The sequence below is a fragment of the Stegodyphus dumicola genome, chromosome 10 (assembly GCF_044657685.1).
Source record: "Stegodyphus dumicola isolate Sdum_Otavi_A_Nest chromosome 10, ASM4465768v1".
Lineage (NCBI taxonomy): Eukaryota > Metazoa > Arthropoda > Arachnida > Araneae > Eresidae > Stegodyphus > Stegodyphus dumicola.
Window position 1 is genome coordinate 129,321,973 of NC_140777.1, and position 24,235 is coordinate 129,346,207.

At 31.4% G+C, this 24,235-nt stretch overlaps 1 protein-coding gene across 1 annotated transcript in view; it reads left to right on the top strand.

The window, feature by feature from the left end:
* Positions 1-24,235, top strand: part of LOC118199073 (myelin expression factor 2-like) — a 91,187-nt gene that overhangs the window by 5,436 nt on the left and 61,516 nt on the right. The window contains exons 2-3 of the mRNA XM_085825535.1: positions 4,174-4,376; positions 15,708-15,768. Coding sequence (XP_085681661.1) covers positions 4,174-4,376; positions 15,708-15,768 — 264 coding nt within the window. The remainder of the gene's footprint in view (positions 1-4,173; positions 4,377-15,707; positions 15,769-24,235) is intronic.

The window sequence follows — 24,235 nt, forward strand, 5'->3', positions numbered from 1 at the left end:
TAACACTTTTATAACATCAGTCTTTTGGACATTAGCGATATCCTTCCAGGAAAGACATAAAAATCGCTTATTGTAGATTTGGTTACATACTTCACATGTATGTCCTTAAGATCAATTTGTGTGATTTCATCAATGAATGTTTTTGTAGACTTTTTCCCTTTATATTCAACAAGTACCCATTTTCCTGGTAAAAGTTTTATTTCTGATTTCTTGATCACCTTTCTTTAGTAGACTGGATTTTTTTTTTTTTTTTTTTCCTTTCTTCATACTGAGCCTGTTCTCCATAGTTAATCTTTTCCTTATTAGCCTGTTGTAATTCTTTTATGTAAAGATGATCTATTACTTCAGGTTCTGTCAGAACTTCCCCAACTGTATGTTTGACTTTTTTCTTTCTTTTTCATATAGAATTAGCTGTTGCAGCTTTAGTGGCATTTGCTTCCACAGGTGAAAGTGTTATCAATATAGCAGATTTCAGATCTTTGAATGTTGATTGATTAAATGGAACGATACAACTCTGATATACGCACTAATTTCACCAAATGTGGCAATGTGTGTTCTGTGCTGGTTTTTGGCACAATTACGTGTTGTACGGCAATCCTGTTGACGTTGAAAAATCTTTCGCTGGAGTTAGTTGGTTCACGTCATGCTCTGTGTCTGAGAAGCTAAGGGGGAAAGATAAAATGGTGGAAGTTGTTGAATTGAAGTTCGACCAAAGGAAATATCGTCATGGCCATCCTGTGGAGGGGCAGTGGGTATTTGGAGGTGTGAAAAGAGGGCCTGGGGGATTATTTTTAGTGTCTGTGCATGATAGAAGTAGAGATTTGTGATTATTTGTTATTTTATTTATTTGTGAACCATAGTAGGAATTTTCTGGATAGTGTGTCTGGCTGTCATAAATACGATAGTGATTATGTGGCGGCGTGTTAAAGGCGGTATGAAATTGTTATTTCTCCTGTTCGAAAAAGCATTAATTCATGGTAAGTGCATTTTATTTTATTCTTGTTCTTATTTTGTAGAATGTTATGTTCATTGTTTTTTTAGTATGAATTTCTGTCGTTATTGTTGTTTTTTTGAATTGTTTGAAATTTATTTTAGTTATTTTGTTGATTAGTGCGTACCTTCTAAATTGTGCAATTCGTAAATGTTTTTTAAAGTTGAAAAAGAACGATGTATACATGGTATTGTTTGAAATTTGTTGTTATGTTAATTTATTAAAGTTAGGTGTGCGTAGTTCGTAGATTCGTTTGTTGCCTAAATTGTGCAATTCTTAGATGTTTTTTCAAGTTGAAACAGGATGCTGTGTACATGGTATTCTTTGAAATTTATTGTTGTTATGTTAATTTATTAAAGTGAGGTGTGCGTAATTTGTAGATTTGTTTGTTGCTTAAATTGTGCAATTCGTAGATTTTTTTTTTTCAAGTTAAAACATATCGCTGTGTACATGGACTCCTGTCAAATAATTTTGGTTAGAAACTTTACTGTTTTGCTATCTAAATTTTTTGTTTTTGTTTCGAATTTTTAGCTTAAATTGTGTGTTCAAAACGTGGTTTTTGCGTGTTTTTGGAGACAATTTAGGCTTAAGTTCGAAATGACAAAAAATTTAGATAGCAATATGGCAGCATGGAGTTTCTTGCCAAAAATATTTGGCAAGAAATTTGGCGACTTGAGGGCGCATATCAGAGTAGTTCCAATGGAACTTAAATAGTGTTTTGTTTATTTGAACAGGAAGGAAGAGCTGCATCGGAACCTGAAGTAGCATTTGTACTCTCTTACTATTGCATTGAAAGAAGTAGATGATACATCCAATTCTTCAGTTGCTCCTTAGTCAACACAATCCTATGTGCCACTTCTTTCATGTTAGGAAAAAAAATGGCTGCACCTTTGAAACCTTTTACAGCATGATCTTTGTGTAAAGTTTGTAAAAGGTTATTTCAGAAGAAGAGAGAAAACAGGTTTAGAAACCTTTTCCAAACACAATCCTATGTGCCACTTCTTTCATGCTAGGAGGAAAAAATGCCTGCACCTTTAAAACCTTTTACAGCAGGATCTTTGTATAAAGTTTGTAAAGGTTATTTTGGAAAATGAGGAGAAACAGGTTTAGAAACCTTTTGCAACCTTGTTTATTGAAACCACTGTTTTAAAATCAGTCTCCAGGATTTTTTTGCAGGTGCGAAAACTCCCACATTAAGATGTTACAAGACATTGGATGCATTAGGGGGAAGAGGTGAAATAATAATTTGATTTTTAAGTGCAGCCTTCACTGTCCTGCAAGTCAGATGGCTGCCGTGACCATCAAAAATGAGAACAATGGGTTTTTCAATGTTTTGTACAAAGTGTTCCATCCATGATTAAAAAATTTTGTCTTCTATCCAACCAGATGCAGAAAATTCATAAATAGCATTCTGTGGTTCAGGAATTGTAAGTGTGCACTTTTGTACACTAAAATAACATAGTACATAGCTTATCCTGCATTGAAAGAAAATAAGCATTTCTACTGTGCTTTGAGACTCTGAAATGATCATTTCCACTCTTCTTTGAGACAAACACTTTGCTCAGGTCTGTACGCTGACAAGCTTCATCTAGATTGAAAATTCTTTTAAGACAAGTAGTTAATTTATTTCTCCTTGTCAATTGGATGTATGATGTGAAAAACTATTAATACCGTCTGCAGGCAAAGCTGCTGCTCTTGATGCCCAAACTTCTGGTTTTCGATTTGTAAACTCATTGCTTCATATTTTTTCAAAACCTTTTAGCCATTCTATGCTAAGCATGAGATTACTATGTTTTATTACTTGATTTGATGTATTTATCAGCTATATTTATAACATATTCCCTATCGTGAGAAATTTCAAAGCAACCACAATAGTATATTTCTCATCTTTGTGAGGATTGTACTCTATTTAGAACCTCTTTTGAGTAGGAGTTTTAAATACCCATCTTCCGAGAGTTTTAAAAAGTATACCATATTGTTGCGCAGCTGCACGAATCGTTTTTCTAATTGTTATAGCTTTCAATACTAACTGCAAATGCGACAAGTCATAGCTCAAAGTTCTCTTTTTTATATAGTTTCTGGACATGTCTATTACAAGCAAAAAACAACATATATAATACCATTAAATGCTGATACTCAGACATAATAAAATAAAATTTATCTACCTATAGAACAATCTTATTGGTTGCCAGCCAGAAATTAGACAGAATTAAAGGTTAAATTTTAAGGAAGATTGAACTAATTATTAATCATATGTTTAAAATAATAAACTGATAAGAGACATGTTGAATTTCTTGCATGACATGCTAATTAAATTTAAAGTAATTAATAACATTGTTCATATTAAATAAAATTAAATTTATAGTGATATACAGAAAAAAATGAGCTAAGCCTAGTCAATTAATAAAGTGTCATATTTTGGCAGTCGGGCACATGAATGAATCTTGGTCTTACCTGATGTACCAAGCTTCTTTCATGAGAAAGTACTTTAATTTTGCATTATTATTTGTTAAAATGAATATTTCAGAATTTAGCAAACCATGTGATTACCACAAGAACATTCTGAGTGTATGTTTTCCTTATATTACCATATTCATGAACATAATGTTTAAGATATTAAATCTGCTGCTATCAAACTGAGAAATATAACAAATTTGGGTTAAAAAAAATCAGTTGTATTTTTATTTACATTGAATTAATTATAAAGTGACCTATTTTACCCTATTCTACCAACTTTTCATTATGACATTTTGGTGCTGTGATGTATAATAAGTTGTATTTGAATAAGAAATTAAATCCTAGAAGTGTTTGCAACCCTTTTATATATTCTTGTGAGTTTTATAGAGAGTTGTATATAAAGACAAATTATTACGGTAATTTAATAATTTTTTCTATCGTATGTATGTGCATAGCAGGGTGAAAAGAGTACAAGTACATACTATGGAAATTTTTTTATTCAGTCATGTGAAAGTAAGAAATTATATTTTAGTTTTTATTATCAGTATTATAGGCAGTTGTTGCATATTTCCTACATTATAGGCTCTCGAGTATGAAATAATGACAATGTTTAGAAGAAGTTTGTTGAAATATTTAAATTAGTAGCATTCTGTTACTGCAAATTAAAATTACTGAATTTATTTCTTAAATGATGTTTTATAATTAATTTATTTTGCATATTACAGATCAAGATCACCTTTCCGAAAAAATTTCAATGAAAGGTCATATGATGATGAGTACAATAAGAGCAAAAATAGAAGACGTGAGCGTAGTTCGGATACGAGAAGAGTTGGAGGTGGTGGAGGAGCTGCTAAGAACAGAGTCTTTGTAAACAACATTCCCTTTGAATGTCGCTGGATGGAAATAAAAGATTTATTTAGAGAAAAAGGTGATTATACTTTTTTTTTTTTTTTTTTTTTGTTTGTTTGTTTTGGAGCAGCTTGAGTATAGGACTCAATTAGCGATTTTTTGACTTGGCGACCGAAAAATGGTGCCAAGTCATCGCCAAGCTGTGAAAAAGCAGTTAAAATTGAAAATACAAGTTTAGAATACATGTTATAACCAGAAAAAAATTTTAAATACAAATTTAGAATGTTTTTTTAAAAAACAAAATCGAAAATACATAAGTAGGTGGAGGCATATTTTAGCAATAATAAAGAAAATATAAATTTATCCATGGAAAAGCAATTAAAATTAAAGTTAGAATGCACATTTTAACCAGAAAATTTAAAAATGCAAATTTAGAATATATGTTTAAACAGTAAAACTGAAAATACATAAATACATGGAGGCATGTTTTAAGCAGTCTTGTTGAAAATAAAAGTTTTAATGTGTAAAATTGAAAATAGAAGCTGAGAATACATGTTGAAATTAAAATTAGGAAAATAGCAGTTAAGAATAAATGTTTAAATTAAAAATAAAGAAAAATACTGGAAATTAAGAAAAAGTTTGAAAATACAGAAGTACACGGAGGCATATTTTTAGCAGCAATATTGAAAATACAAGTTTTAAGTTGTGAAACTGAAAATGGGAGTTCAGACTACGTGTGTAAATTCGAAACAAAGAAAAAAAAAATGCTGGAAATTAAGAAAAGTTAAGGTAAATTTAATTAAATTTACGAAGAAATCCTATACTTTGCCCATTTACATCCCTTACAATTTCTAGAAATTAGTTTCTGTTTCTGTATCAACAAATGCAAACTTTGATTTATGTTTAAATCCTGAAAACCCTCCTTACTTAAATGGTCATAGCTTTCCATATATCAGAATAAATTGTGGTCCCTGCCTTAATCCACTCCTTAACAACACCCAATAGTGAACAATTGTGAACAGCTACCAAAAATAGTTTGCCAGATTCTCTCTCAACCCCTCCAAAAATCCACTGCCCCTTATATTTCTGCTTTCCAAATTTACTTTCATCTATTTCTACTATCTTCCCAATACCATTTATTTTTTCCAGTGACAGTTTTATATAATCTAAAGTAGTTTAATTTGTAAATTGCCTCCAGTCTGCTAATATATTAGAAGCCAAAAAAATATTTTCTTGAATAGCCCATGTTTTAGTTCCTCTAAGCATTTCGTATGTTAAGAAAAATATTTCATCCATACTGAACTTACAGTTAAAAAGCCATGATTCATATCCTAATGACTTGAAATTCTGATTCCTTCCCTGCCGTAACTCTCCTACACACCGACATAAAACCATCTGACTTTGACTTTTTAATCTTAAAAATTTCAGAATTACATTTTACACATACAAATCCCCTGTTTATCAAACATGCTTTCTTTAAAAAGTCTAAGAATAATTGTTCATCTTGACATAAATGAAAAAAGAACAACCTATTCGCTAGACTAGGCTTTCGTGTCATCCTTCCATTTGAGAACTAAAATTTTAAATTTCCCAATAACTTCTCAATAACGCTTAAAACAGATGGCATCTTAATCTGAAAATATAAGGAAATTGGAATAACCCCTAAAGGAGTTATTCAAATATTTTGTGATTAAAATTACAGGTAACCCTCCTATAACATGGTAGATAGGTTTCTAGAAAATTTTGTTTGTGTGAAACCGTGTTGTACGAGACCCAGAGCCAGTACAAAAAAAGGGGTTACTTTCCGTAAACTTATTAAAACCAAGTATTTTTTAAAATTATATGTAAATAACTTTAATTCTTGTTAAAAATATAAATGTATGTACAATGCAAAACAAAAAATATTATTTTAATTTAATTAATTTCTTCGTTGTTGCTCAGCATAATCAACTGAGAATGTTTTTCAGTGGAATCACATCACTTTCATTTTCAGAATTTTTCATTTAAAGTTCTAGCACCTTCATCCCACTTTTAAAAAATCTGTGATTTTATTATGCATACTAGATCTTGCCAGGTCATTGTAAATTTCTTGACGTGGAGCTAGACAGTTTTGCAGCCCCCTCTTGAATTTTCGGCTTCTTTCAGCAGAAGGTATTCAGAAAAGTAGAAGCAGCATTTAAGAAAAATGACACGAGAGTTTCAGCTAAGCTTTTAATTTTTTTACTGTTAAATTATTAACTGCACCATCTTCATCAATGAGCCTTTTGAAACTTATCTTTAGCGTGTCGCTTTTGTTAATTTCCAGATAACAGACTTGGGCGAAGGCGCAAAGGTAACCAATTGTATGAGTAGCAGGGAAGGTTGCTTTGACAATGTCTATCTCTGCCATGGAGGTCCTTACCTCCATGATCTACGTACCTTGAAGAGTAAGGGGATCAGAATTTCTCTGACTGATATTTGGGTCAGATCATTTTTATTCCTTTGAAACCCTGCAAATCTGGCGTACATTTCGCCCACCTATTCAAAGTGGACAATGTTGGTGCTTGCTCAATACTGGAAAAACTTCGTGCAGTTTGTTCAATTTCTTGGGCTATTTTCTTATCGTGTTAGAGCAAAACTGTGTTGTAGGAGGGTTCTCGTGATTTATGATTCGTGTTATAGTGAAACTGTGTTGTAGGTGGGCTACCTGTACTTATAAGGATTGAGTTAGCAACTTTTTTAAAAAAAATTAATGATTATCATAACTTCGAAAACACTGCCAATCTATGAAAAGAAAATAATTAAAATTACGTTGGTGTCCTATACTGAAGCTGTACCTTTGTTTTTACTTTAGAGAATCTGCTCAGAACATTTTGATTTAGGCTTTCCAAGGACTAATTTGGCAATACCAGCCGAAATAATTGCTATTTCAAGTTATGAAAGGCAAAGCAGTTTAATTTTTTAAAAAAAGAAGGTTTTTCCAAAGATTTTCATGAATTTCGATGCTGCATGCCTAAAGGAGTTATTCAAATATTTTTTGATTAAAATTACTTATAAGCGTTGAATTGGCAACTTTTTTAAAAAAATTAATAGTTACCATAACTTGAAAAACAGGAAAAGAAAATAATTAAAAATACTTTTTTTAATATAAAAATAGTGACAAAATACAAATAACACAACAAAAAATTGAGAATACTATTCAAAATACAAAAATGATATTAAACACTATGTTATGTCACCTAGTACTGTTTTTATATGTGCTCTGCAATCTGCTAAGTAGAATTGCTTAAAAAACATCTGAATTGCAAAAACTAGCCATTGTGCACATTAAATATATATTTATGTTACATTACTGCTTTTCTTCTCATGTACATAGCAATCTATTTTCACTTAATAAACATCAGATAATTGCATTAATTCAATAGTTCTTACCCACTATTATTAATTAGAAACTATTAAATAAGCAGTAAGAAATAATTCTTACCTCTTTTGAGAAACTGATTATCCAACTTAGGATGAACTTTCTTTATATCGTCTGTGTTTGACAAAGACTGCTGCTGAGGATTGCTTATGCATTTATTGCTGCATGTATTCAGCAAGGTAAGAATCAAATTGATCTTTATGTTTGCAAGTTCCATGTGTGCGTCTTTTAATAGAACTTCATGAGTCTTCAATATAGTTTGTGCTAGAAATAGAGTCTTTAAATGAGACAGTATGGTTTAATAAAAGATGTACAAGTCCTTCATCCTTAAGACAATAATGTGCCTTCCAGCAATCTGAAATATTGACCTGCTTTATATTTTGTTGAATGACTTCTAGCAGAACTTCCTTTGTTCCGTCCTCAAAATCCTTAGGTGGGAGAAAAAACCCCACTACCTGACTGACATTTTTTCAACTCCTTCAAACATTCAGGTTCATTCATTCACTATTTTTTCAATTATATTGTTATACATACAGTGGTGGCCAAAATTGTGGACACTTTTGGAAATTTTTATGTTTTTGAACTTTGTATGCTTATAGAAAATGTTACGTTTCGCAAAATGCAAACTCGTATATATCATTTTAAAGAGAATTTATTACTGAATTCAATACAAAACACAAAATTCAATTATTTGCAATACAAAAGAAGTTATGTGTACTTTAATATAAATTAAAAAAAACAATTCATTGTTTTGCTTTGTTCTGTAGAATGAGGACCTGTTTCTTATACACTGCAATTACAAGTAGGAATTTTTGTAAAAACTTTTAATATTTAGTCAAGAAGCAATGACATCAGATAAAAGAGTAGATTGGACACCTAGAAAGAGATGTAATATTATTGTGTTACGAGAAAGTGGTCTTTCCTATCCTGAAATTGCAAGACAGGTGGGTGGTTCAGTGACTACGTCTGGAGTCTGAAAGTTTTGTTTACGACATCAGGAGACAAATTCAATAAAAAACAAAGAAGGAAAAGGCCGAAAAAGGTACACCACTTCTATTGATGACAGAAGAATAAAAGGACTATGTGTCCAAGATAGAAAAATGTCATCATCGGCCATCAGAAGTGATCTGAATGATGGTGGTGTTTTTGTCAGTTCAAGAACAATCAGGAGAAGATTAACAGATGTTGGACTGAGAGGTAGAATTCCACAAAAAAAAGCCTTATCTTAATTATCAGCAATGAAAAAAAAAAAAAAAAAAAAAGACTACAGTGGGCAAAGGAACACATTAATTGGACAGATGATCAGTGGTCACAAGTTATATGGAGTGATGAAACTAAGATATCGTTATTCTGTAGTGATGGGCGAAAATATGTAAGACGTAGAATAGGAGAAGAGCTACATCCTGACTGCATTCAAGCAACTGTGAAGAACCCAGTTAGTGTTATGATTTGGTCATGCATGTCAGCAGATGGTATTAGTCGCCTTCATGTCATCGATGGGACACTGAATGCCAGAAAATACATTGAAATACTTGAATAGTTTCAAGAACCAAAACTTATACCTTCCATTAGAGATCTCTTTCCCAATAATGCTTCGTTTATTTTTCAGCAGGATTCTACTCCTTGCCACACGGCCAAATTTTCGAAAGAGTGGTTTCGTACAAAGAGCATTAGATTGTTGTCATGGCCAGGAAACAGTCCTGACTGCGACCCTATCGAAAATTTGTGGCACCGTTTGAAAACTCTTGTCCGAATGAAGCACATATCAAATAAAAGGGAACTAATTGAGGCTATAATTGTTTCCTGTCATCATGTAATAACGAAAGAAGGGCTTAAAACTCTTGTCAGCTCAATGAAACGTCGATGTGAAGCTGTAATAAAAAATAAAGGGTACTCTACTAAGTACTGATAACTCGCTGCAATCATCTTTATCTAATGTATATCGATAACTATTATCGTTTACCTTTTTTTGTATTGCAAGTAATTGAATTTTGTGTTTTGTATTGAAATCGGTAATAAATTTTCTTTAAAATGATATATAGAAGTTTGCATTTTGTGAAACGTAACTTTTTCTATAAGCATACAAAGTTCAAAAACATAAAAATTTCCAAAAGTGTCCACAATTTTGGCCACCACTGTATGTATACAAAGTTATACTTTTGCTTCTCATATTTATTTTTGTACATACACAATTTAAAATTATCCAGTTCGTAACACATTTCCTGACACATCTATGTCAAAACAAATAAAGCAAGCGTCACTTTACATAATCACATATTTGTCATCATTAGTACTTAAATGATAGTCAATTTACTCACTTGAAATCAACTACCTCATTATAGATATCTTTACACAGTGTTCGTTCTTCCACTCTTTTGACATTTTCAAATAAAACTATCATTCAGTTCTTTCCTTTCTACATGAAGTTATATCGTAATTGCATTCTGAACATTTAACTTCCTTTTGCAATTAAACCTCATTCCATGCACCTGCAAAATATGGACTTATTCCTTTTTTTTAAAAATTTGTAATAAAACCCTGTATTGCATTTTTCTGCCATGCTGAACTCCATTGATTTAATTTTCGCCGTGTATAAATGCACAGGTAATTAAAAAAATATGCAGTTCTTAAACTAAAAAATGGCATTTAGAACCAAACAGCATGTGACCAAGAGAACTATTTCACAATCCTTGTGAATTCTACTGTATTATATATATATAATTGAAATAGAAATTGTAAAGCTAACTAGTAATGAGACGTAAGACCTATATGGTCTCAAAAATTTCTGGCGCATAATGCTGCAAAAAGATACGAAATAATAGTAGGTAGAAACATTGCGGCGATCTTGCTAAAAAGTTACCAGGAGCTATAGCTCCACGAAATAGTTCAACGCTGTATTACTAAAATATGAATTAAGAAGAATTAAAAAAAAAAAAACTTATCTGGAAAAACTGGGGGAAAAAAACGTTAAAATTAATGTTGGAAGACGTGCGAATGCACGAAAAAATATCTGACCGTTGTGATATGTTAAAAGTTAATACATAAAAATAGATTGACGGAAAAAATATATATCAAAAGTTAAGGTTGATATTTAGATTATGGTAACTTGGCGAAAATTTGGCGACCAACTCTCCTACAGCAATCCTCTATTTTTTTTCCCCCGCCGCCATTTTGTCTTCATGATGTGTAAAGACATGTTTCTTTTCTTTTTATCTACTGAACACTTCTTCCAACAATCTACTAGCCGAATTACACTTATGCTAGAAATTTTATCTAACAAAACTGTTTAATCATGACAAATATTCACTGCACAATTGGGAAAAAGTGCACAATACCATACTCCTTACGCGTTTTTCAAAATAACACATACACATAAACCATGTACACGTCGACTTATTTTTACTTAAAAAAACATCCCATAATTACACAAAAATGGCATTGCGCACACTCTTCACTATATCCGTGTACACTGCTTTTTTCTCATAAATTAGAAAAATTTCACGAAAATACATGACAATTTTCTGAATCTTTAAACCCCTTAAAAAGAACATATATGAAATTACCTAATAACGAAAAAGTATATACCCTTTCCAAATATGAACATTTCCACGTATAAAATAAATAAAATATCCAAAAACTTTTACCTCTAAATTATCTATTATATTATAAACATCACCAACAAATTCATACCGCAAACATTACAAATACTTAGTGTCAAATATTTAAATTATTTCCATGCACGTTTACTTCAACTAAAACGTATACCAAATTCCTACAAACATAAAATTCACAAGATAACTATCATTTAATTAAAATATCACTAAACCATGTACACGTCGACTTATTTTTACTTTAAAAAAAATATCCCAGAATTCCACAAAAATGGCATTGCGCACACTCTTCACCATATCCATGTACACTGCTTTTTTCTCATAAATTAAAAAAAATTCACGAAAATGCATGACAATTTTCTGAATCTTTAAACCCCTTAAAAAGAACATATATGAAATTACCTAATAACGAAAAAGTATATACCCTTTCCAAATATGAACATTTCCACGTATAAAATAAATAAAATATCCAAAAACTTTTACCTCTAAATTATCTATTATATTATAAACATCACCAACAAATTCATACCGCAAACATTACAAATACTTAGTGTCAATATTTAAATTATTTCAATGCACGTTTACTTCAACTAAAACATATACCAAATTCCTACAGACATAAAATTCACAAAATAACTATCATTTAATTAAAATATATTTAAATTCAAAAACACTACTTAAAATATAAATAAGCACATACATTAAATTAATAAAAATTAGCTTACAATCCTAATTACTTTAAACTAAATCATTGCTAATAACAATTTTCCCAGTAATACCAAATTTCTTTACTTCCACCTTACATTTAGAACAATGCATAAAAATAATATCCTCAAATAATTAAAAATACTAACTTACCTAATCTTCTTCAGAATCTTGCTTACGTGGTGGATACACTTTTATTATGGATTTGCAAAAATCCACGCACACTTCCCTACAAAAAGAATTCCAATCAGCTGCAGTCATACTGCTAATTTCTAAATCCGAAATCCAATAGTCAACTGGCAATCTATTCACCCAATAATAAGAAATCAATAAAATCTTACCCATACTCAAACGACTTTTCAGCATACCACGTACTCTTCCTTACACTCCGTTTCACAAAATGTCCATTTTCACCAGATTTCTTGCACCGCCATTCAAACTTATCAGTAATATCCTTCCTTTCACACAATCTCATTTCATTCCCACATTTTGGGCATTCATACTTATCCGCAATTAAACCTACACTCATGCACCATTCAACCAATTCTTTTGAATTATCACACAAACGTATTAAAAATCTAAAATTCACTTTAGACAGCGCCATACAATCCCAAAATTATTCAACCTTACTTCACACAACACACAATGAAGCTTAATACAAAATAATATATAGCCATAAATATTTTTCCAAATTTCCCCCTTTTCCGATTAAAGAACCGTAATTCGTCCATTAATATCACATGACATATCCCATAATCTCTCATTTCCCTCACACAAAATAATGCGTAATCAGAACTGAGTACTGCTCACATTATTACCAAAGTCCCAAGTAGTCCCCTTTATCGCCTCCAAAATGTCGCCAAACTACCAGTTACCATATTTTAAAGATCATAAAAAATAGATTGACGGGAAAAAAATATACCAAAACATAAAATGCAAAAATTATAATGAAAACATAAATTGCTAAAATACAATAATTACAAAGCGGAAAATGGTAAATTAACCCACTCGTACCCTCTGCCAGGCTTTTCAAGGGAAAAATGACTGATTGTACGAACTAGGCTAAATACCATTACGCGTTTCGCCGAAACAGACCATAGAAGCTCTTGTTTGATGCGAAAAATTTTTTTATAAAACATGAATAGTCCCGAATAAATCTTTTTTGGAGCTTCACTGCTCTGTTCCTTTTTCCCGACGCGTCCACTGAAAAACACATTAGGGTGTTAAGAATGTAATTGCAACTCCGAGCAATGTAAAATTAAAATCATAATAAAATAAATAGCGGTCTGCTATTAGTCAAAAAATTACAACAACGTACAGGCTGGTCCTGCACAGCTTATATATATTTATGAAAAAAAACACTGCCAGATTAAAATTAAGGTTTCCTTCCGCAAAGAACCGATTGGTGACAGTGCCTTTTTTGTTGCCAATAGTAATGATACATAGCGATATACGGTTAAGATTTGAAATGAAACATGATATAGAGCATATATTAATTAAATTTAGCATTTTAAACATGATATTTAGTGCTTGTTAAATGTGATGATTTGTATAATTAAATTCAGGTTAGCAGAAAAGCAGGGTATTGAGCATATACAAGCAAAAACTAGCTGGTTAAACATAATATTTAATACAATGAAAGTTAGGCTAGTAGAAAAGCATGATGTTTTAAGCAAACACAAATAAAAATTATCATAAACAAGTAATGTAAATGTTAGTATCATGATTGAAATAAATTTCTAAGTAATTCTATTATTATAAACCAGTTGAAAAACTATACTTATATCTTCCAATACTTTATTTCTTTTTTCAGATTTTTGTTGCCCTGCAAAAAACCACATTCCTTCTTTTTTTCAAAATGCTGCACTGTTAAGTAAATTGCCAGAGATGTATTGCCCTAATAGGATATAAACTTCAATTGTGTTTAAAGTTTCTGTGAAATCTTGCTGTTATGTTTAATTTCAGGCTGAAATAGATATTCGGGTACAAGATCAGCTAGATTTTCCTTATGAAGACCACTGTTTTGTAATTTTTTTTTCGGAGGCTACTTGTTAAATTTCGTGAACCGAACTATCATCCTCAGCTGCTGATAGCTTATTTTTTTTAATATAAAAGAAGTAATAGATGCTATAGAAAAAATTGATGGCATAGCAAATTATTTATATTAATTAGCATTTGTTATGAAATTGAAAAACTGGCATTAGTCATTAAGAAACAGTATAGCTTCGGCAAGATTTTCTTTTTTGGAGGGCCATAGATCCGATTTGATAAACTTCAGAGGTGAGAAGAATCTTCGTACATTGACTCGAGTAGGAGGAAGAGCTCTTACTGTTAGGGCTACTTTTAACTTTTCAGGATAGATTTTTGTAAGTTCTAAATGAGGCGTCTTGCAAGTGCAATCATATTTCTCTATGTCTTCAAAGATCGTGTAAAAATCTTGTTTGTATTTTTTCATTTTTATATCTAACGGCTCTTGTTTTATTTTCATTCGCTTTGCCTTAGCCTTTTCAATATTATCCAAAAATATTTCTCAAATTCTAATTTATCAATGGAAAAGGATGATGGGGACGCATTTGCAATGTCTGCGGTTTATTGTCTTGATTTCGAATTCTCCAGGCAGGAGTTCTCAGAATTCTCATTCTCTCAGAATAATTTCATTCTTTTCATTGTCAGAATAATTTCATTCATGAAAATTCATAGATGACTTTCTTTGCCTTTATAATTTGATTGTCATCCGAGAAAATTCAATGTTTCAGATCTCCATAAATTGAACCCAGCAAGATCTCATTGTCTAGCAAATTAGTTTCTCTTTTCTTCATTGAAGAAATTATTCTTTCTGCAATAAACCCTCTATTTGAGAAAGAGCAAACATACCTTTCTCACCTCCCGTCAATTTTTTAGATTGCAGCTTTTTATGGCTGTATATGGTATAGAAAGAAGAGTTTCCAATTCTGCAAGATCATTTTACATTCTTTCTGTTAGTGAAACATTAGGGTTATCATCTTCTTAAAAAGTTCTTAAATCTAAAAACCTCTTTATCATCAAATATGTACTTCCTTATTGCATTACTTGATCAATGATTGCTGCTTTTCCTGCTCACGTCTTAAGAATGGCATCAATTTTAGAAGTTCTTGCTGCTTACCAGTGAGATTTGTAACTAAATGAATCAGTTTAATCACTATTGACAAATATCACATCCAGCCTCCTCCCTTATTTATTAATAGGCCAATAAAATCGAAAATAACTATTTATTAAAGTGTACAGTTCATAAATAAAAATAACTCGTCATTAATTTTTTAAAATTCATTTTAATTTAAGCCAGAAAATAATGTTAAAACAGTCCCATATGTAAAATTCCAGTTTTCTTCATGTCCTACAGGGAAGTAAAAAGTACTTTATTTCGTACAAGGAAGTAAAAAATGCAGATTATAAAGGTGATGTTTTAAAAAAATAGCAGCAGTCAAGAATAGAGAATACATTGAACCTGTCTACCAAAAAATTAAGCTAGGCTACCAGGACAAATTTTTTATCGAACAATGAAATAAGCAGATTAGACTTGCTCCTCGCACTATACTTGAGTGCATGCTTACTTAATTTTTTTTTTTTTTTTTTTTGTTTTTGTTTTTTTTGTTTGTGTGTGTTACTTGAATTTGTGAAATAATTGCATTCTCTAATAACCTACATTTTCGTGTAGTGGGAGATGTGGCTTTTGTTGAATTATTTGAAGATGACAATGGAAAATTCAAAGGCTGTGGGTAAGTATTAGTCTATTAAAAATTATTTATTGTAATAAATCTGTGTATAGGGTATTTATATATTATCTTTCTGGGAAAATGTTGATTTCATTGACTTGTAATTTTTTGCTGGACCTGGAATATATAAACTGCATAAGAAAAAGAGCTTTGTGTTTAGTTTTTCTGTCTAAAAGTACTATTTATGCTTCAAGAGCTGCAGTATTTGATTATTTAATACTGATGTTTGATAAGTTAAATTTTTTTGTATATGGTCAAACTGCATTAACAATGAAACATTAATGATTGCTTATGCCAAATGTTCCATCTCCAAAGGTAAAATTTAATAAAGTTTTTAAACTATCAGAAATTAAAGAGTTTTCTTTCTCTGTTTTACTTCCTTGTACGAAGTAAAAAGGAAGTATTGTAATCGCGAAAAGCTTCATGCAGCATATTTCAATGAAAATATCCACTTTGACCGCTTTCGAATGTACTGTAATTTCCGAAAGAAACGCCGCGGCGTTTACGTGTTTAAAACTTAAATTTTCAGCGGGTGCGGCATTTAGGTGCACTAAAAATAAAATATTTCCTATGATGGTCATTGTACATAGTTTGGATGGCCTTCTCATTGTGCATAGACTGGTGCTGTTCCCACACAAAAGACCACTCAGTTGCTTTTTGCGAACGTTATTTTGTTGACATTCTTTCCCTTGAAGGGACCTACATGCCTTATTCACCCTACTCAGAACAATAACATTCTTCCCCCTTTCAAATCAACATTCTCATCAGTTTTAATAGTCTCTCTCCTCTGCCATTCCATGAATCTTCCAGGACCCATCCTCTCCCCACCCCTGCCTTTTCTGCAATTTTTTTCAAAGGCGGACACGACTCCACCTGCCTCGAAATAACGAACTCTGGCTCTGGCCAGTTCGGGTACAAGTACTTGTTGGATAGTTTTTAATTAGGGAATGGAAAATTTTTGAAAATGTCTCTAAACGGCACAGAAGCTATACATTTCTTACCTTTAATTTATTTTTGAGTTACGGTTTCATTTCATGCATTTTTCTTAACTTGTATGTCATATATCAGGACTTAGCTTGAGTTTTTGCATCTATACGGCCCACGACGATGTCATGCGCAATTTAATCTATTGCGACGTTTCTGTGTAGATTTTATATTTTTTCCCGCCATTTTTCTCAAGTGCGGCGTTTACACTGATGCGGCCTTTCTTCCGGAAATTAGGGTAATTTAACGATGTTTTTGCATGATATCTGTACGTAAGGACAGAATAAAAGACTCTTTTACTCAAAAAAAAAAAAAAAAAAAAAAAAACCTTAAAAACTGCTTTAAAATGAATTCTGAAGAGAATTTTTCGTGGCGTCTGTACGAACGTATCTCGCATAACTCAAAAACGAGTAGCCTCAGAACGTTGAAATTTTGTATATAGGACTACTATAACATGTAGATGTGCACCTCGTATTTTGGTTTCAATCGGCTGCGCCAAACATTTATAAATATATCCACTCTGTTACCCGGCTCAGTGATCTCAGTTTCTTGATATGTTTGTAAATTGTACATTTTTTGCTTTAAAAATGATTGAATTATGTCGTTCTTATCTTCCGGTTAAGGGTTTTATGCCTTTAGTAAATCTGTAGGCACTATTTTTAGAATTATCAACAATTTAAAAGTTGTTTAAGTGCCGCTAAGCCTATTTTGATGGCAGCCATTGCTTGTTTATATTTGAAAAAAGCGGAGTAGTGGATTTGTTGCCAATCTAGAGAAACGCAGCTTCACAACAACAAAGATAAACACCTTCATTAATTATTGTGATTTAAATCATGCTTAATCCTTTCTGTAATTTTTTCGAGGAAATAAGTGTTTAAGATTTACTTTTTAATTCTTTAAATGATACAAATTTTGTGCATTCTGAGTTATAATACGAACGAAATGTAATACTGTTAAGTGAACCTAGTGCCAGAGTGTCGCTATGGTAAACAAATACAGTGAATTTTAAAGAATACACTTATTCTATTGTGGTTTATGCGCTGTCGGCGAAGTAGATATAATTAAATCTAATAAGTTTAAACAAAATGCAAGAAAAAATGTGTATAATTTAATATTCCGTACAAGGAAGTCATGTGGTGTACACATAAGATTTTTTTTATAGAATATTTTTTTTTTTTTTTTTGAAATTTTAACCCCTTTATAAGAATATGCTCTTGGTCTCTATTCAGGAATACTTTGCTTAATTTGGCTTTAGTCAATGTGTACCCCAATATAGTATGGTTAGTAATTTAAGTAGATTCACTGTTGTATGGTTTGGAAAGATTTGAGCCAAAATAATGCAGCTTAAAAGTTCCCACTAAAATATGTACTTCCAAAATGAATATTGCTGCTGGGTCTTCTGCACATGTGCATTCACTGAAAGACATGGCAGACTCACTGGGTGAACTTATACCCTCAGTCTCTACGATACCCATATTGCATGATCATTTATCATTCACACTTTTTAAAATTTTTATTTATACTTCATTCCTTAACCCATTTATAATGAATGAGAAATGGAAACCTGATGCTAGTTGTGATAAATCAGTAAATTATTGGATTTACAAAAAAAGCTAGAAACTATAAAAGGTCATGATGATAGGGCCATCATATGCCAAGATTTAAAGAGAAAAAATAAATGAGTCTTCAGCTCGAAAGATAGTAAAAGGTAAAGAGTATGGAATGACTGCAAATTCTTTGAGGAAATTTGTAATAAATGTGACAAATAAGTCCTTTAATGTTAAATATGGAGACTTCCTTCATTTTATATTGTAATGTATTTTGCAGTATTTAACAAATTAACACATGATCTTATTAAAACATAATTTTTTTTTTTTTTAGTTTACAGAGCTAGATAATTTGAATACAATCTTTTGGTTACAAATTCTTCATACAACTGCTAGCAGGTAAAAGCTTCTGAATTACAATTTTTAAATAATTTCTGGCACTTTTCCGTTTTGCCAGCGCAAGCGATAAAGTCACCAGTAATGGTACAACTGATGCCAAACGAAATATCCTCGCTGGTAACCTTTTACTTTAACTTTTGCATTTTCAAAACAAGTCGCAGCCATTTCTTATCAGATTGATTGTTTCTTTCAATACTGGCTTACAATTACATAACATTTTTACCAAATAGTTGAGTTTTATGCCCTAAGGCCATTCACGGGCAGTAATTAAGTCAATTAGGATGCAATCACACTACTCATCTGATGGCGAAAATATAGAAAAGGCAAAGTCAAGAGTTAAATTAGAATGCACTAGCGAAATAAAGTACTGCGGATTTACATAATTTATGAGTAAGCAATTCGTGCGAATTGTAATAATTCTGGCATTTAAACTTGTATTTCAAATTAAGATTTAACTTGAAATTAATGTAGGTAATTACTGAGAGAATTACATTTTTGTAGCGTAATTAACGCGAGATGAGATCACTTGTGGTCATGTGATACGAACCGGCGAATCAGGATGTTGTACAATGAAAGGATAGTAAATTCTTAAAGTAATGTCTTTTTACAAATTTATTGTCTTTATTGGCTTTTTACAAAATTTTAAACAACATTAAAATGTTTATACAGGGTTCGTAGCGGTCCTTATAAGTGCTTATTTATAAGTCCTTATATTTGAAACTAAAATATAAAGGCCCTTAGGTGCTTACGTTTTCTTTAAAGCCCTTATTTTTTGCTTTTAGTGCTTTTTTTTTTTTAATGAACGCTGTATCAAAGCCGAAACTAAATAAACAACTTTTCTTCCTAATGTGGAATGTCAAATGGTGAGTCATACTCCCGGAAATAGCTTTTCCCACTTTCTCTGCATTAACATAACTTTTGGTGTGCACGAAGAGTAGAGACAGGTGCCCGTCCTAGCAGTAGAAAATTCCGCAACATTCGGCATTCTTTTCCTCCCACCCAAACACTTTGGATTTCTATCAAGATCTTAATAATTTGCGTTCTCATTCCGCTTGGTCAGTTCATATTCGTGTTTATTATGATCATTATATTTATATTATGATTATATGTATGAATGTTTATGATAACATAGTTGTGGTAACTGCTGAAGTATAGTAAACTTTCAGAAATGGTTGTGTTTTAACACAGATTAGCTTTCTAAGGAATAATATTCGGAATGGCTTAAATAAAGGGAAAGTACTTTATTTTTAAAAAAATTACTTTGATTCCGAATAATCAAAGTAATTTTTTTTTTTTTTTTTTTTCCCAATACACTATACAGTACGAAGATTGGGAGGTTTTCCCCTTTCTCCGCAAAATCTCGAATATTGAAACTGTTACAGCTCGCTGCAAAACAAGCAACAGAGTTTTTTTTTTTTTTTTTCACTTTCCAATCTGGATTGAATAGGACTAAAAGTTCTGCGGTCTTACCAACCCAAGCGAAGAATGATTCTATTCCGGAAATTTAACGCCGTCTGTTGAAAATTAGAATGAAAAACACACCAGTTATTTAGTTCTTTATTCTCTCAGTACCGGCAGCTGTTGATTCCGATTGTGTAATATCACGTAGGGAAGAATTACTGTGCACGTATTGCGCAATAACATTTGCTATAGTTTGCAGAGATAATTAATTTTGAAGTTCTGTCAGAGATTTGTTTATGAACACTTAAAAGAGTTTTACTGTGCTAAGCAGAATATTTTTCAGTTCCATTCGTTTATTTTTATATGATGCGCATATCGAAATGTCAAAAGCATTTATTTAGTGGAAAAATTTTAAGAGCGGCTACAGTCACCCCCCCCCGCGCACGCGCTCCTCTTTTTCAAGTTACGCTTGACTGTCCGAATATTAGCCAAAATTTCCAAGTATGCAGGTTAGTTAAGCTTTTACTGTTAAAGGATGACTGCATGAAGCAAATTTCTGTCTTCAGATCTCGGAAATATTCCTCTTTTTTACTTAAATTACTTTGCTTGCAATATCTGTTAAGGGAAAACTGATATACGATGAAAATTTAGAAAATGTTCAGAATTTAGATTTAAATTAGTTAAATATCAATATGAGTGGAAAAATAAATTGTATTTATTATTAAGTTCCAAGCGAATAGAATAAATATGCCTTATTATTATTTATTTCCTCTATTTTGAACTGAAGTTTCATCATTAAATCTTGTAATATAGCTTAGTTCTGTAAACTGAACTGTTATTTAAAATTTAAAAAAAAAAAGTAATTATTGTCCATGGTTGAGGTAATGCTTATTCTCTCTTAATAAATACTGCATTTCTCATATTTTAAATTACGAGTCTAATTTTTGAAGTTATGCAGTTGTGTATTATGTATTTAGACAGGTGCTTATTTTTTTAACTAAAATGTGGCTATGAACCCTGTTATACCTTTAGAATAAAAAATTCTTAGAACTAACATTTGTCAATTTATTTTGTGTATACTATGTGTTTTCGCCAATAAAGTATGCTTGGCGAAATTTGCGCCGGGGAAACTGAAAAGTACCCAATTTCTTCGGTTGCTGAGCAACAGTTACATGATACAAGTATGGCATTGCCACTTCAATAAAAAATATAGTTTTTTTATTAAATAGCAAAATATTTAGGACTGTAAACAAAAAAAGAATTTCTTTTTAAGTCAACTAGAAAAGCAAAAGCATCAAGTTTGTTTCTGCACTTAAAGGGGAAAAAAGTCTGAAAAGATGAAAATTTTCAAGCAAGCTGGTGGATTGTTCTTTAACTTCTTCGCGCCGACTGTCACATATACGTGCCAGCAACGAACACACTTATCTACCGGCCGACACGCAGGAGTGCCAGAGCATTGTTGCGTTTTCTACCGAATGTCACGTATTTGTGCCACTACCTTGGAACGTTTTTCAAACTATAATTTCTGCCACAAGATGGCACTGTATGTCCATATGGTTTTAGATACATGTAGATTAGACCTTCTACTCGAAATGAGAGAAGCATGACTCACATACATGTGTTTTTGATTATATAAACAAACGGGGAACTAAATGTTTCCGAATGGCGTGATTTATGACGTCTCTTTAACCCTTTGCGACACGCATATTTAAAATATATTTAAATCTTTGAAAAAATGCCTTAGAATAAGTCTGGACTTACTTAAGTGCCTTTAAAGCATGAAAAAAATTCTGCGCTTTTATTTTTTACGGGGGAAGGTGGGATACCATTTGTCCCACCATGCAACTAGCACATGTCTTATAGCATATTTGTGTATAGCAGGGAAAAAAAATCATATGTGGAATGAATAAACAAAATAAAGCGTGCATTCTAAAATATTCATAATAAACATACTAAAATGCATTTTGTACTTATTGCATATATGCATGACTTGTATAATTTTGCATATGCACATTTTACATATATATATTTCATATTTTAAAATTTTAAGAACAAAAGAAAATATTTTCTTGAATATTATTTTAAGATTAAAATTTGATACACGTACGTATGATACTAAATAAAATATTAAAATTGGCACTTGATTCAAAAACATTTATATATGATTAAAATTGAAAAAAAGTCTTTTTTCATGAAACTTTGAAAAACATGTTGTTTCATTCTTTTGTAAGCATAGAGACACTTCACATGTTTCACACATCCAAAATGTTCGTCGTTCTTCTTTCGATGTGCTGCAATATGCACACCTTCTCCTGCTCGTTATCTTTGGCGTGTGACTTACATTTTTTAGTCTCTTTTCTGGTTGTACGAACGAGTTTTTAGTTTTTATTTGAACTGGGGATTTCAGTTTTCTTTTCATCTCTTTCTTGCCTGCAAGTGTCATTAGACCTTCTATAACTGAGAGAAGAAAATCCTTCATTGTGTTTACATCATGATCGGGTTCGCGAACAAACTTAAATAGAATAAATGCGTTTACTATACTCGCATCTAAAAATTAAAAAAAAAAAAAAAAAATCATGTGCCACCATTTCTTGCTTTTGTGGTCTATTTCATATAGTCCTTTCAGTTGATCAATCAGTCGACATATCCTATGTTCTTATTGTATGAAATAATGCTGTTTAGGCACAGTACTTTTTTTGTCTTTCCATCTCATTCTTTTCTATTAATTTCTTTCATTTCAGTTGCCTTTTCCAAGCAAGACAGGATAGAAACGGATCTTTTATCCTTCCATTTTATGCAATAAATAGAATCATCGCTAACTGAAAAGTCTATATATTCTCTTGACATAAATTTGTGGGTAGATACTTCCGATTCATATTTACAGTGCTACATGCATAGATGGGTCTGTGTCTTTAAAAAGCAAAACAAATTATAACTACTTCCCTTTCTTCTTCAGCAATAACTTCAACCTCAGTTATTCTCTCCTGGATTTCAATTTCATCTGAATCAGAACTGACATCTGAAGCATTTGAGTCGCAATTGGATGGCAATTCAGCAAAAATATCCAAAGCTTCCTGAGTTGTTAATTTTTTTCTAGACATTGTAGCACATCAGAGCATACAACGGATGTAAAAGCACGCGCAATCACGAAAAAAAGTAGATGCAAAAAAGAAAAGAAAAATAATCGTGAGTGCTGCCATCTATTGAGTGGAAATTCAAGTGTGTGGTGGGACAAATTTTAACCCACTTATTTCAACTGCAAAATTAATGTTATAAAATATTGAATCCAATTAAGATTTTTGAAAATAAAATACCTTTGAATATTAAAAAGATTCATACATATCATAAATTGTATACCAAAATTTTTAAAATATTGAAAAATGCGAGATAAATGGATATCACTCTTGTGATCCTATTTTGAATATTTTTTGCTTATAAACTTAAGCCCTGGCATAGTAGTGACATCTACTGAGAAAGATAATAACTAAAATAGATTATTTTTTAAAGATTAGAAAATTTCTAACGGAAATTGCTAACTGAGAAAATAAATATTAATTAGGTGGGACATATATTGACCCACCATGCCGCAAAGGGTTAAATCACACTTTATTCGTCTCTTTAAATCACACTTTATTCGCACGTGGTAGTTGTTTATTGTAAGTAGAAGTTTTATATGCGCTAAAGCGTTGAGTATTTCGGTTTACAGTTCAGTTTTTAGAAAATAATTAGATCTTGTTAGACGTGAATTCTTTCTGTTTTTACCGTTTCAATGTCGAAGCATCGAAAATGTTTAACAGAGCATGAAATAGCAGAAATGATGCAAAATATTTCAGATATGGATTCTGAAATTCTGATATTCTGGTATTGATTCTGAAAGATTAACTGAAAGACATTTTCCAAAACTTTGTTCAGAAGAGACTGATAAGAAAATGAGACAACGATGCTTCGTTTGTTCACATTCCTGGAAATATCCTCCAAAACGGCAAATGAGTTATTACGAGTTCAAGGAATGTAACGTAAGACTGTGTGTAGATCCCTGTTTTAAAATTTTTCATACGAAAAGAGAATTTTAAGTAATATATTTAGTTTTCAGATGTATAATGTTAAAAGTCATAAAATGGTGAGTAATTAAAATAAAA